Source organism: Oncorhynchus tshawytscha, linkage group LG06 (assembly GCF_018296145.1).
Source record: "Oncorhynchus tshawytscha isolate Ot180627B linkage group LG06, Otsh_v2.0, whole genome shotgun sequence".
Classification (NCBI taxonomy): Eukaryota; Metazoa; Chordata; class Actinopteri; order Salmoniformes; family Salmonidae; genus Oncorhynchus; species Oncorhynchus tshawytscha.
Window position 1 is genome coordinate 72,613,568 of NC_056434.1, and position 16,356 is coordinate 72,629,923.

At 42.3% G+C, this 16,356-nt stretch overlaps 1 protein-coding gene across 1 annotated transcript in view; it reads left to right on the forward strand.

The window, feature by feature from the left end:
• LOC112253049 (VPS10 domain-containing receptor SorCS3-like) overlaps positions 1–16,356 on the forward strand; it is a 52,758-nt gene that overhangs the window by 35,717 nt on the left and 685 nt on the right. Inside the window, exons 11-26 of the mRNA XM_024424917.2 lie at positions 2,465–2,567; positions 3,216–3,292; positions 3,413–3,507; positions 4,568–4,669; positions 5,004–5,121; positions 5,419–5,552; positions 6,046–6,159; positions 6,335–6,506; positions 7,537–7,720; positions 8,011–8,144; positions 8,285–8,408; positions 9,686–9,798; positions 10,011–10,142; positions 10,381–10,480; positions 11,356–11,461; positions 11,640–11,800. Coding sequence (XP_024280685.1) covers positions 2,465–2,567; positions 3,216–3,292; positions 3,413–3,507; positions 4,568–4,669; positions 5,004–5,121; positions 5,419–5,552; positions 6,046–6,159; positions 6,335–6,506; positions 7,537–7,720; positions 8,011–8,144; positions 8,285–8,408; positions 9,686–9,798; positions 10,011–10,142; positions 10,381–10,480; positions 11,356–11,461; positions 11,640–11,800 — 1,969 coding nt within the window. The remainder of the gene's footprint in view (positions 1–2,464; positions 2,568–3,215; positions 3,293–3,412; positions 3,508–4,567; positions 4,670–5,003; positions 5,122–5,418; positions 5,553–6,045; positions 6,160–6,334; positions 6,507–7,536; positions 7,721–8,010; positions 8,145–8,284; positions 8,409–9,685; positions 9,799–10,010; positions 10,143–10,380; positions 10,481–11,355; positions 11,462–11,639; positions 11,801–16,356) is intronic.

Consider the following 16,356-nt stretch of genomic DNA (forward strand, 5'->3'; position numbering starts at 1 on the left):
TCATTGATTTAAGAGTTGGAGTTGTTCATCAAATCAAATCAAATCAAATTTATTTATATAGCCCTTCGTACATCAGCTGATATCTCAAAGTGCTGTACAGAAACCCAGCCTAAAACCCCAAACAGCAAGCAATGCAGGTGTAGAAGCACGGTGGCTAGGAAAAACTCCCTAGAAAGGCCAAAACCTAGGAAGAAACCTAGAGAGGAACCAGGCTATGTGGGGTGGCCAGTCCTCTTCTGGCTGTGCTGGGTGGAGATTATAACAGAACATGGCCAAGATGTTCAAATGTTCATAAATGACCAGCATGGTCGTATAATAATAAGGCAGAACAGTTGAAACTGGAGCAGCAGCACGGCCAGGTGGACTGGGGACCGCAAGGAGTCATCATGTCAGGTAGTCCTGGGGCATGGTCCTAGGGCTCAGGTCCTCCGAGAGAGAGAGAGAGAGAGAGAGAGAGAGAGAGAGAAAGAGAAAGAGAGAATTAGAGAACGCACACTTAGATTCACACAGGACACCGAATAGGACAGAAGAGGTACTCCAGATATAACAAACTGACCCTAGCCCCCCGACACATTAACTACTGCAGCATAAATACTGGAGGCTGAGACAGGAGGGGTCAGGAGACACTGTGGCCCCATCCGAGGACACCCCAGACAGGGCCAAACAGGAAGGATATAACCCCACCCACTTTGCCAAAGCACAGCCCCCACACCACTAGAGGGATATCTTCAACCACCAACTTACCATCCTGAGACAAGGCTGAGTATAGCCCACAAAGAACTCCGCCATGGCACAACCCAAGGGGGGGCGCCATCCCAGACAGGATGACCACATCAGTGAATCAACCCACTCAGGTGACGCACCCCTTCCAGGGACGGCAAGAGAGAGAGCCCCAGTAAGCCAGTGACTCAGCCCCTGTAATAGGGTTAGAGGCAGAGAATCCCAGTGGGAAGAGGGGAACCGGCCAGGCAGAGACAGCAAGGGCGGTTCGTTGCTCCAGAGCCTTTCCGTTCACCTTCCCACTCCTGGGCCAGACTACACTCAATCATATGACCCACTGAAGAGATAAGTCTTCAGTAAGGACTTAAAGGTTGAGACCGAGTTTGCGTCTCTGACATGGGTAGGCAGTGGAAAAAAATGGAGCTCTATAGGAGAAAGCCCTGCCTCCAGCTGTTTGCTTAGAAATTCTAGGGACAATTAGGAGGCCTGCGTCTTGTGACCGTAGCGTACGTGTAGGTATGTACGGCAGGACCAAATCAGAGAGATAGGTAGGAGCAAGCCCATGTAATGCTTTGTAGGTTAGCAGTAAAACCTTGAAATCAGCCCTTGCTTTGACAGGAAGCCAGTGTAGAGAGGCTAGCACTGGAGTAATATGATACATTTTTTTGGTTCTAGTCAGAATTCGAGCAGCCGTATTTAGTACTAACTGAAGTTTATTTAGTGCTTTATCCGGGTAGCCGGAAAGTAGAGCATTGCAGTAGTCTAACCTAGAAGTGACAAAAGCATGGATTAATTTTTCTGCATCATTTTTGGACAGAAAGTTTCTGATTTTTGCAATGTTACGTAGATGGAAAAAAGCTGACCTTGAAATGGTCTTGATATGTTCTTCAAAAGAGAGATCAGGGTCCAGAGTAACGCCGAGGTCCTTCACAGTTTTATTTGAGATGACTGTACAACCATTAAGATTAATTGTCAGATTCAACAGAAGATCTCTTTGTTTCTTGGGACCTAGAACAAGCATCTCTGTTTTGTCCGAGTTTAAAAGTAGAAAGTTTGCAGTTGCTAGTCCACAAAGTGTGTCAAAATCTCCATCAACCTCAACTATTTCAATTTGCCTCCAGTAATCACTGTTCAGATACATCACCCTAATGAAAGTTACATTACAGTTAATGGCAGTTAGTGGTGTTCTGGGTTAGATATGTTTGATATTAATTTAAGTGATACAATCATTTTGAATGTTAAAAGCGAGTTAACATAATACGCACATATTATGCATTAAGAAAATAATGAGAGGAATTATTGATATAACACTGTTTTTGCCTGTGTCGTTCAAATGCCTGTTGTACTCTGGCCTCCCTTCTGGGTGTGTAAAAGCTTCTATTAATGTTTCACAAAGTGGCTGAATCAGAGAGATGAGTGATTCAGATTTATCAGTAAATGAAACAAGTTTGTCAGATTTATCTTTACATCGAAAGGATTTTTTAATTACATGGCTTTAAAATGGAAATGCCAGCTCCAATGTCCTCTGCAGCCAGTTTCAATCTGTTGGTGGAAAAGATTAAAAAAGTGTATTTGTTCCATAAATGGTCTTTGTAAATGTCCTTTTTAAATAGAGATTAGTTTGCGCAGTTTGAATACAGAGTCAAATATAAATGAGTCAGATATGGATCCAAATAAGATGTTTGATTTGGTGTCTTGGTTTAGGTCTATATCTAAATTGAATCCATTGTGTTTGTTTTGGCAGCCATTTTGTTCTCTGCATCTGCACCTGGATACGCCAGTGAACCCTTACCTACCTGGACGCATCTTTAGCATGGACTCAGCACCTGGGATCATTGTAGCTACAGGTAGGACAGAAGTAGAAATAGGTTGATAATGCCTGTGTAACGGATGTGAAACGCTAGCTTAGTTAAAGGGCCACGGCTTTTGTAGAGCGATGGGTAACGATGCTTCGTGGGTGACTGTTGTTGATGTGTGCAGTGGGTCCCTGGTTCGAGCCCGGGTTTGAGCGAGGGGATGGTCTAAAGTTATACTGTTACATTGATGCTGTTGACCCGGATCACTGGTTGCTGCGGAAAAGGAGGAGGTCAAAAGTGACGTCAATTGCTCTGAGACCTTGAAGTAGTAGTTCCCCTTGCTCTGCAAGGGCCGCGGCTTTTGTGGAGCGATGGGTAACGATGCTTCGTGGGTGACTGTTGTTGATGTGTGCAGAGGAGCCCGGGTATGGGCGAGGGGACGGTTTAAAGTTATACTGTTACACCTGTTTCTGTGTTCAACCAACAAATGAGTAAAGGTAGGCACAGCTGTTAAAAGAAAACGTTGTGCAAACTGTTATATGTGGTAGAAATGTAAAGAATCTGTTAACGGAATACAGATCAATAAACGTGTTTATATTGAGATCAGTTTGTTATGCAGGTTTGTTTTCTTTGAGAATATGAGTCTTTACTATGCAAATATATCAGTATATGAATTCATATATTTGTTTTTGTTTTCAGGCAACATTGGTACAGAGCTGTCCTCCTCTAACCTTGGAATGTTTATAACATCTGATGCTGGAAATAGCTGGAGACAGGTGAGACTGATCTGTGCCTCAAAATGGGCTCCAACTTCAGTTAGTTTTGTCTAAAATTTGCATTTTGAATGTGAACAACTTCTGATGTAAATCATGTTTATTATCTTCTACCTTCTTTAGATTTTTGAAGAAGAACTCGGTGTTTGGTTTCTTGACAATGGAGGTGCTTTAGTTGCAGTTTCTTTAGTTGCAACAGTACCCATCCGGCACGTATGGTAGGTTCACTGTAATTCTACTACAGCGTATGGGAGTATAATAATGATATTCACTGTATGTAAAGATGCATTATACTGTAACTTACCAGTTGATTTCAGAAACTGGTGTGCAAAACGTTGAGACTAATTGCTGAAGTTCCTATTTCAGGACACAATTCATTTCATTCTGATTTCAGTTTTGGTGTTGTTGTTGCATACGATTATATTTAGCCTTTGAAATGCTGATTGGCAAGGTACGTTTGCATGGGATGTCTATCTCCAGCAACTGCAACTGTTTCTCTCTCCACATCAAAACTGTCAGAATCCTTTCAACATAAAAATGGCTGTTACCGCTTTGTACTGTTCGTGGGTATTTTCGAGAGCTTTTATGCAAATGTAGCCAAGTAGAGGTTTGAAGTATCGAGGGACTTTGTTGGCCTGGGTCCTTGTGTTGTTGGAACTCTGTCACACCAGATACTTTGATGTCCCCCGCACTGAAATAGTGTCACAGTCAATTAAGATCTGTGAAAGGTGATTTAAGTCCCTCAATTGTTAGTGCATGAGTCATATCAATTTTTTTTCAGTTTTGTTGCCTTCGACATTTACCTAGACCCGTGAAACATTGGTTCCATTGTTGAGTGCGTAGTTGGGATAATTTCCCACATAGAGAACAAGCTGATAAGGGTACTTCATTTTTCATCTACGTCATGGTGAGAATGTATCTCACTGTCTGAAGAACAGTAACACCAGGAATTTGGACACAGTTTGTTGACCTCTGTTTGTCATTACTATTATAAACTGGTTACCAACGTAATTAAAGCAGTGAAACTAAATGTTTTGTCATACCCGTGGTATACGGTCTGATATACCATGGCTGTCAGCCAATCAGAATTCAGGGCTCAAACCACCCAGTTTATAATTGTAATTATACCATTACAAACATAGTCATTGTTTTGAGTTTGCAAGAAAGGCATTTCACTGTACTTATGCATGTGACATTAAAACTTGAAACTTGAAACTAATAAACCTCATTATGTATTCAATAATTTGTTAATAGTTATTGTCCTGTGTTGTGAAACAGGGTAAGTCTGGACGAGGGTAAGAAATGGGATCGCCACAGTTTCTCTCTGGCTCCTTTGTTTCTGGATGGAGTTCTCATGCAGCCAGAGAATCACATCATCACGTAAGTGGAGTCGGGATTTGGCCAACATTAAGTAAACACAGACCTCATATTCTAGATTCCAGCTCATCTGGTGATGAGAGTAAAATAGTGTTGTTATTAAGCATGAATGGGTAAATAGCGTTTACACTTAATCTCTCAATTTACAATGTTTTGTTTGCCCAGAGGTGCGATACACGTAATTGTGTTGGCATATATATTATTTTTGTTTGTGTTTAGTTTGTGCGTCTCAGCCACAGCAAAATACTGGTCTGAGCTGACCCAGCATCTTAATTTTACAAGCGACAAAGACAATAAGGCTAACAACTTACCTAATGTTTTGTTTTGTTGATTTAAGTTTCACTGGACACTTAAGCCGTGTTTCAGAATGGCAGCTGATAAAGATTGACTACAAAGCCATCTTTAGCAGGAGATGCATGGATGGAGATTATCAGACTTGGCACCTACATAACAAGGTAAAAGACATTGAAAGTTATTGTTTTGATGCCAACATCAAGATGGGCATGTTGGTTTAATGTAACTGTAAACGCAGCACATAAATGCATGCAAACGCATGCTCGCACTCGCACACGCACACGCACACACACACACACACACACACACACACACACACACACACACACATACACACACACACGCTGAATCACATTGTATATTCATACAGTATAATTTCAGACTGTTGAGCACTAAAAAACATTGAATCAATGTAATGAAATTCCCCACAGGGAATGACATGTCATGTTGTTTGATAGGGAGAGCCATGTGTGATGGGAGAGAAGCAGACCTTTATGAAACGGAGGCCGGGTAACCGCTGTATGCTGGCCCAGGACTACTCCCGAGTCATATCCTCAGAACCATGCATCTGCAGGACATATGATTTTGAATGGCAAGTTATGGTAGACTTCCTCATTTTTTACGTCAGTGAATAGGCAAGGGCATTGTAAGTGTAACCCATCCCCCAACACTCAGCCCTCCTAATCACACATCTAACCACAAATATTAGTTTGCTCAACTTTATACCTCTTCAATTCCCAACATGTTCTCTGGTTTATTGCATATAGCCACTGTTCATGCATACACACAATCCAATTATAGTTTGAAAATTGTGAATGTGACTAACAGGCTGGTCTAATTTACATAATGTCAAATGATTTATCATCATCCAATTAATACGTAATTAATTGCTAAATTAATTCTAAATGTCTTATCTTTCTGTCTGAAATTCTCTTTGATCCTACATGTCTGACAATAGTCATGTCTCTAGTTATGATTTTAAACCATGTAGTCATACTAGCACTCAGTCTTACCTATCGTTCAACTAAAAATACTTTTCCGTGACAGATAGGGGAAAGGAGACTGAAATGTCTCATGTTTTACAGTGATTATGGGTATGAACGTCAAGCCGATGGAAAGTGTACCCCTGCTTTTTGGTTCAACCCAAGCACTGTGACAAGAAGCTGTAGCACTAGCCATAACTACCTCAACAGCACAGGGTAGGTAACTTGTAGTACTGTCCCTAATTCCTTCCTTCCTTGGGCAAAATAACACTCTGTGCTGTGATTTGATAGGGCCCTTTGTTCAGCAAATTACTCTCTCTGCATTGTGAGATTACGTCAAAGCTAGTCTCACTCTCCATCCTAAAATTACATCTATGCTGTCAATGTTCAGGTACAGAAAGGTTTTGTCCAATAATTGCAAAGAGGGAGGGAAGGATGTGTACTCCCCCAGGAAACAGCATTGTTCCCCCAGGCCTCCCAGAGGCCTCAGACTGACTACCAGCCAGGGAGAGCTCACCGCCACCGTGGGCAGTAATGTCACCTTCCTGGTGTATCTGGACGATGTGAGTTTCCTCTCCCGCCACCAACTGAAAATGTGCCATTACTAGACATATTATTATTATTTCATCAGTAAACTGTGGATGTTTGTCCTGGATTATCTTGTGTTGGTTGATGTGACGTCCCCAAAGCCTGAACTTTTCTCTTCTGGTTTTGGGATGAAAGCACTATGACTCACTACATTTGTCTGTGTCTGTTTGGCTTTCTATCTTTATCTCTCACTTTCTCGTCTCCAGGGTTCAATTTTTCAAATGTTATCTGATCATATTTCGGCAATCAAATAGGACTAAATGTTAGAATTGGGTTTTTACAAAACTGAAAAAGGTGATTCTGATAGGGATACAGATTTGGTAATCCAATCTCACCTTTAATCAGGGTTGAATGTTTGTGTTTTTCAAAACTCAAAAATAGTGATTAGGATAGTTTTGATGCCCAAAATCGGGATTATCTTGACACCACATGAAGGATGGATTCAGGGTGGATTTAGAAAGGTGAAAGCTCTACAACCAAGAAATGTCAATGTAACGAAGGTGACAAGGTTTTTAAAAACGTTCTGATATCTGATAACCAAAGTTGAATTTTGTTTAATTGATCGCAGTATAGATATGTTGTTATATTGAGAAGTTTCAAATAAATGTACTTACTTATAAGTGATATGCAGGCTCTATTATTTGTAGTCTAGGTACATTTGTTCATGTAGTTTACTCATCTGTGTTTCCCTATGACAGATTCTGTGATCTTGATATTGTGGTATCTGGATCAGAATGATCCTATCCAATTATTTTCTGAAAAAAATGTCAAAGAAATGGCCAGATTGATCTGATCCTGGATAGCAAAAAAAGAGCATTAGATCATCCGGCTCACTCTGATTCTGGTTTAAAAGTTTAGAAAAACTGGGCCCTGTACTTCTCCAATGTCTAATCTCAAATCTCATCCCAAGTATTTCCATAGACAGCTCCTCCCTGTGAAAGATAATGCAGTGTCATAACATAATCTGTTTTGACTAATGATGCCTGTCTTACTTCTTGTCTCTAGGGAAACTCGTTGTGGACTTATATCCAGCTAGACTTTGGGGACGGCATCACTTTCATGTACAACCTGAGCCGGAGAGGCGATGGAATCAAACACAGCTATAGAGAAGATGGGATCTTCAGAGTGACAGCACATGCAGAGAACAGCCAGGGTTATGACATTAGCTCCCTGTTCCTACACATCACCAGTATGTCAATGAGAAACACTGGTTCTCTTATGTCTAATGTGGTTTAATGACTTTTCCTGCCCAAGCATGTTACCACAGTAAACTACTGACACCAGCATAGGTTACGGATGATCATATGTCACCAACTATAGATTGACCTACAACAACCTTTAATGGATTGACTGTTAAGTGCTTATGAAGCTGTTTGATGTGGTTGTATTGGTCAACTAACCAATTTACTGTTCCCAAAAAGACTGCTTTCAGTTTATATTGGCCAATATGGTTCTCTTGTGTGCTTTGGTGTGTCTCAGGCCCAGTGGAGCGTGTGTATATCTCAGCTCCTATTGTTGCCATCCGGAAGAAAGAAGCTAACCTAACGGCTGTGGTCTGGCCTGTCCACCACAGAACACTCACCTTCTTCTGGTGGTTTGAAAACAGCTCCGAGGTGAGGTTCCTTCACCCAATTACTCTGAACTTGAGTTTATTTGCGGAAAGTTATTTTTGTCCTTTGTGTTTTCCATGTGTGCTGGAAAAGGCAAGGTTGTGCGGTTTTCTATGCCATTCTCTTTATCTTGCGAAACCCAGCCCTTAATAACCTTGGATGGAAGCATCTCGTACACGTTTTGGAAGGAGGGCATGAACAGGATCATGGTCCAAGTGTCTTCTGGGTGCAACATACTGCAAGATACCAAGGTCATCATTGTCAAAGGTGAGTGGGAAGGAGTCTTTCGAATGTCTTTATTGGTAATATGAATGTAACATAGGTATGCAACTTTTTAATCACACATCTTCTATGTTCATGTAAACACTGCCTCCTTGTTAGTGACAATGTGGATGTCACCTCTACTCCCAGCTAGTCACCTCTACTCCCAGCTAGTCACCTCTACTCCCAGCTAGTCACCTCTACTCCCAGCTAGTAACCTCTACTCGCAGCTAATAACCTCTACTCCCAGCTAGTCACCTCTACACCCAGCTAGTCACCTCTACTCCCAGCTAGTCACCTCTACTCCCAGCTAGTAACCTCTACTCACAGCTAATAACCTCTACTCCCAGCTAGTCACCTCTACTCCCAGCTAGTAACCTCTACTCCCAGCTAGTCACCTCTACTCCCAGCTAGTCACCTCTACTCCCAGCTAGTCATCTCTACTCCCAGCTAGTAACCTCTACTTGCAGCTAATCACCTCTACTCCCAGCTAGTCACCTCTACTCCCAGCTAGTCACCTCTACTCCCAGCTAATCACCTCTACTCCCAGCTAGTCACCTCTACTCCCAGCTAGTAACCTCTACTCACAGCTAATAACCTCTACTCCCAGCTAGTCACCTCTACTCCCAGCTAGTCAACCTCTACTCCCAGCTAGTCACCTCTACTCCCAGCTAGTCCTCTACTCCCAGCTAGTCAACTCTACTCCCAGCTAGTCAACTCTACTCCCAGCTAGTCATCTCTACTCCCAGCTAGTCACCTCTACTCCCAGCTAGTCAACTCTACTCCCAGCTAGTCTTCTCTACTCCCAGCTAGTCAACTCTACTCCCAGCTAGTCACCTCTACTCCCAGCTAGTCACCTCTACTCCCAGCTAGTCCTCTACTCACAGCTAATAACCTCTACTCCCAGCTAGTCACCTCTACTCACAGCTAGTCACCTCTACTCCCAGCTAGTCAACTCTACTCCCAGCTAGTCACCTCTACTCCCAGCTAGTCATCTCTACTCCCAGCTAGTCTTCTCTACTCCCAGCTAGTCAACTCTACTCCCAGCTAGTCACCTCTACTCCCAGCTAGTCACCTCTACTCCCAGCTAGTCACCTCTACTCCCAGCTAGTCACCTCTACTCCCAGCTAGTCACCTCCATGCCATGAGGAACAAGAATAAATTGTAAATTCATGTCAGATCAAAAGCAATTCTGAGCAAACTAAAGAATTCTAAATGGTACAGTGCCACACGGAAACACTTTGTGGTAGAGGGTTCATGGCAGCATCCTCCATGTATCACAGATTTCTTCAAATCCCTGCTGTTATCGTTCTCTCCGGCTTTGGACGAGCACAACCCTGACATCCCGGAGTGGAGAGAGGACGTGGGCCGCGTGGTGAGGACAGCTGTATCACAGGTACAGGAAGAAGTTCCCTCTGGGACGACAGTCAACATGAGGTTGTCACGCAATGTCTTTTATGGTCTTAACAATTTCAAAACATGAGACATGATGAGGATTACTTCATTCAATGTGACATATTAAGGAAGTAAAGTGAACATAGATGTTTAGTATCATGTGTTTTCCCACAATAGCAGTGTGTATGTTTGACTGTACGACTGTTATTACAGGTTTCTGGATTTCCAGAGGAACGGCTGTTGGTATCGTTGTTTCCAGGTGTTCCAACAACAGCAGAACTATTTATCCTGCCTGAGACACAGTTGCCTGAACATGGGAAGCGGAACAAAGAGGACTTAGTGAGTGTAAGCATATTTTGCTTGACTTCTTACAAGAGTTTGTCTTTCTGGAAATCTTCTAGAACAGATCTAATCGTCTAATTCATCTGCTCAAAATCCACATTTGTATAAACAATGGGGTTTAACTGACTTAATTGGTTTTCCAAGATAATGTTATCATAAACCTTTATTCAAATTTGAAAAGAATAATCTTTGCAAATGCACATTTTGGGGTGCCAAGTCATTTGTCTATTATGTCAAACAGATATCAAACCTTGTTATAAATGCCCTGAACCACGGATTGGTCCAGTTTGAGTTGAAAGCTGACACTCAAATAATTGTTTACATCACACAGCTAACTTTGGGTAAGTTGCAGTTTTTCTTTGTCTCTTTCACAGTATAAAGTGCAAAGTAACAATAAATAAACAATTCAAAATACTATAATAAGTACTGTACTGACACTCAATTCACCAGACAATGTCAACTAATGTCAACAGCAGATGTTGATGGACATTTTCCATTGAATCCCTTTTACAACTATCTTATTACAGTAGAGTGTCTTGGAGTCATTGCGATCAATAATACGATTAACAACGGGTATCTTTAGTATGCACCTTGGAAATCAGTGGGGTTATTTGGATATTAGCATATCACCAAAACGTGTCGATCAAGCCCACATTACTTTACCCTTTTCATCCAGCGATTGATCTGTCTTCACTTGTGTCTGCATGGAAAGGTCTGAGAAGCCTTTAAAATGCTATGGAAAGGTCATCAACTTCACTGGTCTCATCTTGGAAGAGAGAAATATGGTTTGGGAGGGGTGGGCTAATACATACTCAGAATAATACGCCTCAGCACTTAAAGCCATGACTAAGCACAAACCTTTCAGATGCATGGGGAGATAGAGTGCGACCTCATGTATGGAGGCCCTTTGTATGCCTTCTTAAAATGGAACATGACAGATACCGCTCCTTCTGAACCGCTCAGACCTAATGGGCTCATACGACGTGAAAAAATGAATATTTGCTGGTTTCTTTTTTGTGTGTTTGGTATGATTATTTTAGTTTATTAGGATCCCTTATGCAGCAGCTACTCTTCCTGGGGTCCACACAAAACGTACATGACACAGTACAGAACAGTTATAGACAAGAGTAATACAAAGACAATACTACATTCAATAAATTATATCAACAAAGGAATTGGCTAAAGCAGAAACTGGTCTGTCTCTGTCTTTCCCCAGCACCTCTGGTTTACTCCAACCCTATTCACAGTAGCTCAGTCATGCTGATGTTGCTGTCTGTGGTGTTTGTTGGTTTAGCTGCGTTTTTCATCTTCAAGTTGAAAAGGTATGTTCTCATTATAATATTCATTGGTTGGTTATAGTCAACCTATTTTGTCTTATTTTGTCTTAGTGGCTTTCGGAAAGCCACATTATACTCTCAACTATTAACACATAAGTGAAGTTCTTACAGTACTGCAGGTTAAGTTTGCATGACGTCAGTCGAGTGGTGTCTGGCTTGTTAGGAAAATCCCTTGGATCCATGTCCAGGCTGAGGAGAACCAGGAAAAGGAGCCGGAGATGATTGGCACGGTCGGGCAGAACAATACCATGACCAAGATGAAGCTCAGTGAGTTCCCCACAGAGAAGGAACTCATGGAGAAAGAACTGAAGACCAGGAGCAGAGGTAAGTTTGACGTAGCGTCTAGAACAGTAACAGACCTGCCTATTGGATCTAGGCCTTCAGAGCCAGGCTCCCAAGAAAATGATCACATGTCGTAGCCTACAGTACCAGTCAACGTTTGGACACACCTACTCATTCCAGGGTTTTTATTTATTTTTACTCTTTTCTACATTGTAGAATAATAGTGAAGACATCAACACTATGAAATAACACACATGGAATCATGAAGTAACCAAAAAGTGTTAAGCAAAAAAGTGTTTTTTAAAGTAGACACCCTTTGCACACTCTTGGCATTCTCTCAAGCAGCTTCATGAGGAAGTCACCTGGAATGCTTTTCCAACAGTCTTGAAGGAGTTCCCACATATGCTGAGCACTTGTTGGCTGCTTTTCCTTCACTCTGTGGTCCAACTCATCCCAAGGTCGGGTGATTGTGGAGGCCAGGTCATCTGATGCATTGCTCCATCACTCTTCTTCTTGGTCAAATAGCCCTTACACAGCCTGGAGGTGTTTTGGGTCATTGTCCTGTTTGAAAACAAATGATAGTCCCACTAAGAACAAACCAGATGGGATGGCATATCGCTGCAGAATGCTGTGGTAGCCATGCTGGTTAAGTGTGTCTTGAAATCTAAATAAATCACAGACAGTGTCACCAGCAAAGTGTCACCAGCAGAGTTGCAAAGAAAATGCCATATCTCAGACTGGCCAATAAAATGAAAACACAGACACTGGACAGAGGAACTCTGCCTAGAATGCCAGCATCTCGAAGTCGCCTCTTCACTGTTGACGTTGAAAGTGGTGTTTTGCGGGTAGTATTTAATGAAGCTGTCAGTTGAGGACTTGTGAGGCGTCTGTTTCTCAAACTAGATACTCTAATGTGCTTGACCTCTTGCTCAGTTGTGCACTGGGGCCTCCCACTCCTCTTTCTATTCTGGTTAGAGTCAGTTTGCGCTGTTCTGTGAAGGGAGTAGTACACAGCATTGTATGAGATATTCAGTTTCTTGGTAATTTCTCGCATGGAATAGCCTTAATTTCTCAGAACAAGAATAGGCTGATGAGTTTCAGAACCAGGTCTTTGTTTCTGGCCATTTTGAGCCTGTAATCGAACCCACAAATGCTGATGCTCCAGATACTCAACTAGTCTAAAGAAGGCCAGTTTAATTGCTTATTTAAACAGAACAATAGTTTTCAGCTGTGCTAACATAATTGCAAAAGGGTTTTCTAATGATCAATTAGCCGTTTAAAATGATAAACTTGGATTAGCTAACATGACGTGCCATTGGAACACAGGTGTGATGGTTGCAGATAATTAGCCTCTGTGCGCCTATGTAGATATTGTAAGGCGTGGTAGAGAAGTCAGGCGCAGGAGAGAAAAGACCGTTTTTAATGATAAAAATTACAGTGAGCAAAACAATATATATACAATGGGACAAAAGCCCAGACATAACGTGCACAAGCACTTACAATAAACAATACCAGACAAGGACATGTGGGGAACAGAGGGTTAAATACACAACATGTAATTGATGGAATTGAAACCAGGTGTGTGGGAAGACAAGACAAAACAAACGGAAAATGAAAGGTGGATCGGTGATGGCTAGAAGACCGGTGACCGGCGATCCGAACGAAGACGGTGGAACACCTGCAGCATTCACGTCCTCGACCAGAACCCAGCACCTCTCCTCCGAGCCATACCCCTCCCACTCCACGAGATACTGAAGGCCCCTCGCCCGACACCTCGAATCCAGTATGGAGCGAACGGAGTATGCCGGGGCCCCCTCAATGTCCAGAGGGAGCGGAGGAACCTCCCGCACCTCAGACTCCTGGAGCGTACCAGACACCACTGGCCTGAGGAGAGACACATGGAAAGAGGGGTTAATACGGTAATCGGGGGGCAGCTGTAACCTATAACAAACCTCGGTCACTCTCCTCAGGACTTTAAATGGCCCCACAAACCGCGGACCCAGCTTTCGGAAGGGCAGATTTCGGGTTGAGAGCCAGACCCGGACGCTTGTTGCGAACACCGGGGCCTCACTGCGGTGGCGGTCTGCGTTCTCCATTTGATGCAGCATGGCCCACTGAAGGTGAACACGGACAGCTTCCCATGTCTCCTCCGCGCGCCTAAACCAGTCGTCCACCGCAGGAGCCTCGGTCTGACTCTGATGCCAAGGTTCCAGAACCGGCTGGTACCCCAGTACGCACTGGAAGGGAAAGCGGTTAGTGGAGGAATGGCGAAGCGAGTTCTGTGCGGTGTGTGGGAAGACAAGACAAATCAAATGGAAAATTAAAGGTGGATCGGCGATGGCTAGAAGACCGGTGACTTCGACCGCCGAACTTTGCCCGAACAAGGAGAGGGACCGACTTCGGAGGAGGTCGTGACAGATATTCCATTAAAAATCCCCCGTTTCCAGCTACAATAGTAATTTACAACATATTTTTATAATCAAATCAAATGTATTTATATAGCCCTTCGTACATCAGCTGATATCTCAAAGTGCTGTACAGAAACCCAGCCTAAAACCCCAAACAGCAAGCAATGCAGGTGTAGAAGCACGGTGGCTAGGAAAAACTCCCTAGAAAGGCCAAAACCTAGGAAGAAACCTAGAGAGGAACCAGGCTATGTGGGGTGGCCAGTCCTCTTCTGGCTGTGCCTGGTGGAGATTATAACAGAACATGGCCAATATGTTCAAATGTTCATAAATGACCATATAAGAAACAATGTGTTGAAAATCCCAAATTGTTTGCATAGTCAACTTACACACAGCTCTGACACACACACTTATCCCACCAGACATGCCACCTGGGGACTTATCATAGTCCCCAAAACCAGAACAAATTCAAGAAAACGTTCAGTATTATATAGAGCTCTTATTGCATGGAACTTCATTCCATCTCATATCGCTCAAATAAACTGCAAACCTGGTTTCAAAAAACAGATAAAGCAGCACCTCGTGGCACAACGCCTCTCCCCTTTTTGACCTAGTTTGTGTGTATGCATTGATATGTAGGCTACGTGTGCCTTTTAAAAATGTATGTAGTTCTGTCCTTGAGGTGTTCTTGTTTTATGATGTTCTGTGTTATGTCATTCTGTATTATGTTTCATGTTTTGTGTGGACCCCAGGAAGAGTAGCTGCTGCATTTGCAACAGCTAATGGGGATCCTAATAAAATACCAAGTCTACACTGTATTTCTGATCAATTTGATGTTATTTTAATGGACAACAATTTTGCTTTTCTTTCAAAAACAAGGACATTTCTAAGTGACCCAAACATTTGAACGGTAGTGCATGTTGATTTGTTTGGCACTTTTTTGGTTACTACATGATTCCATATGTGTTATTTCATACTTTTGATGTCTTCACTATTATTTTACAATGTGGAAAATAGTACAAGTAAAGAAAAACCTCAGAATGAGTAGATGTGTCCAAACTTTTGACAGGTATTGTATGTAAATCAGCTGTCCACACAACGTACAGAGCAGAAGACACATTTCCATCATGCTATGTAACATATGGACAATAAAGTTGTATTGTAAAATGCCGTAATATACATCAAGCTCGTTCGGACCCAGTCAAGCACGCATTTTTATCAATTAATCACGCTAAATGCATTGGGTAAAACAAAAAGTATAATTGAAACATTGTAATATGTTTTCATCTTTGCTTGGACAGCAAGTTAAAAGCCCTAATTAGCTAGTCAGCTAACTCACACATTTTCAAAGAAATGGCTAATGCATCAAGCAAGCTGCAATAAAAACCACAGTGAAGCACTCTCTAGAAATCCGTTTTACCTTATATTCTATCAGAATTCGCATTGTTTTGTGTGAAAAACTGCACATTTTAAAGCGGCCTTTTATTGCCCCCCGGCACAAGGTACACCTATGTAACAATCATGTTGTTTAATCAGCTTCTTGATATGCCACACCTGTCAGGTGGATGGATTATCTCGGTAAAGGAGAAATGCTCAGTAACAGGAATGTAAACAAATTTGTGCACAGAATGTGAGAGAAATAAGCTTTTTGTGCTTATGGAACATTTCTGGGATTTGTGTCAGATGTTATGAGTTCTGTGAGAATTATGGATTGCAATGGCAAGCATTGTGTCAATCTCAAGTGTCATGAAGGCATTATCATAAGCCACTACAAGATACAGAAAGATTTACGGTATAGGCCTACTTTCCAATTCAATCTGCACCATAAGCTCCTGTAAGCATGAAGCATAAAGGTTGACATAGGGAAACCATTTTGGGTTGTTAAAGCAGGGGCCTGCTAACTGTTTTTGACAATTGTGGCACTGCAGTGGTCCTGATAGACATTTGGGCTGGAGGCTTTTTGGGAGGTCAGCACTTTGGCCAATCTTCATCTCACAGCAGGTCTCTCCTCCAGCAGACCTTAGTGATCTGAGACAGATTGATTTCTCTTCTGTTGCCTTCCAACTTTTTATTTTCAATTGGCAGAGCAATACAGGAAATGTTATTTGTACCATTAGATTCAATGAATTGACCACCTGTTGTCTGTCTGCTAAGATTCCATGATTACTCTGATGCCTGCAGTGGTTCCTATGC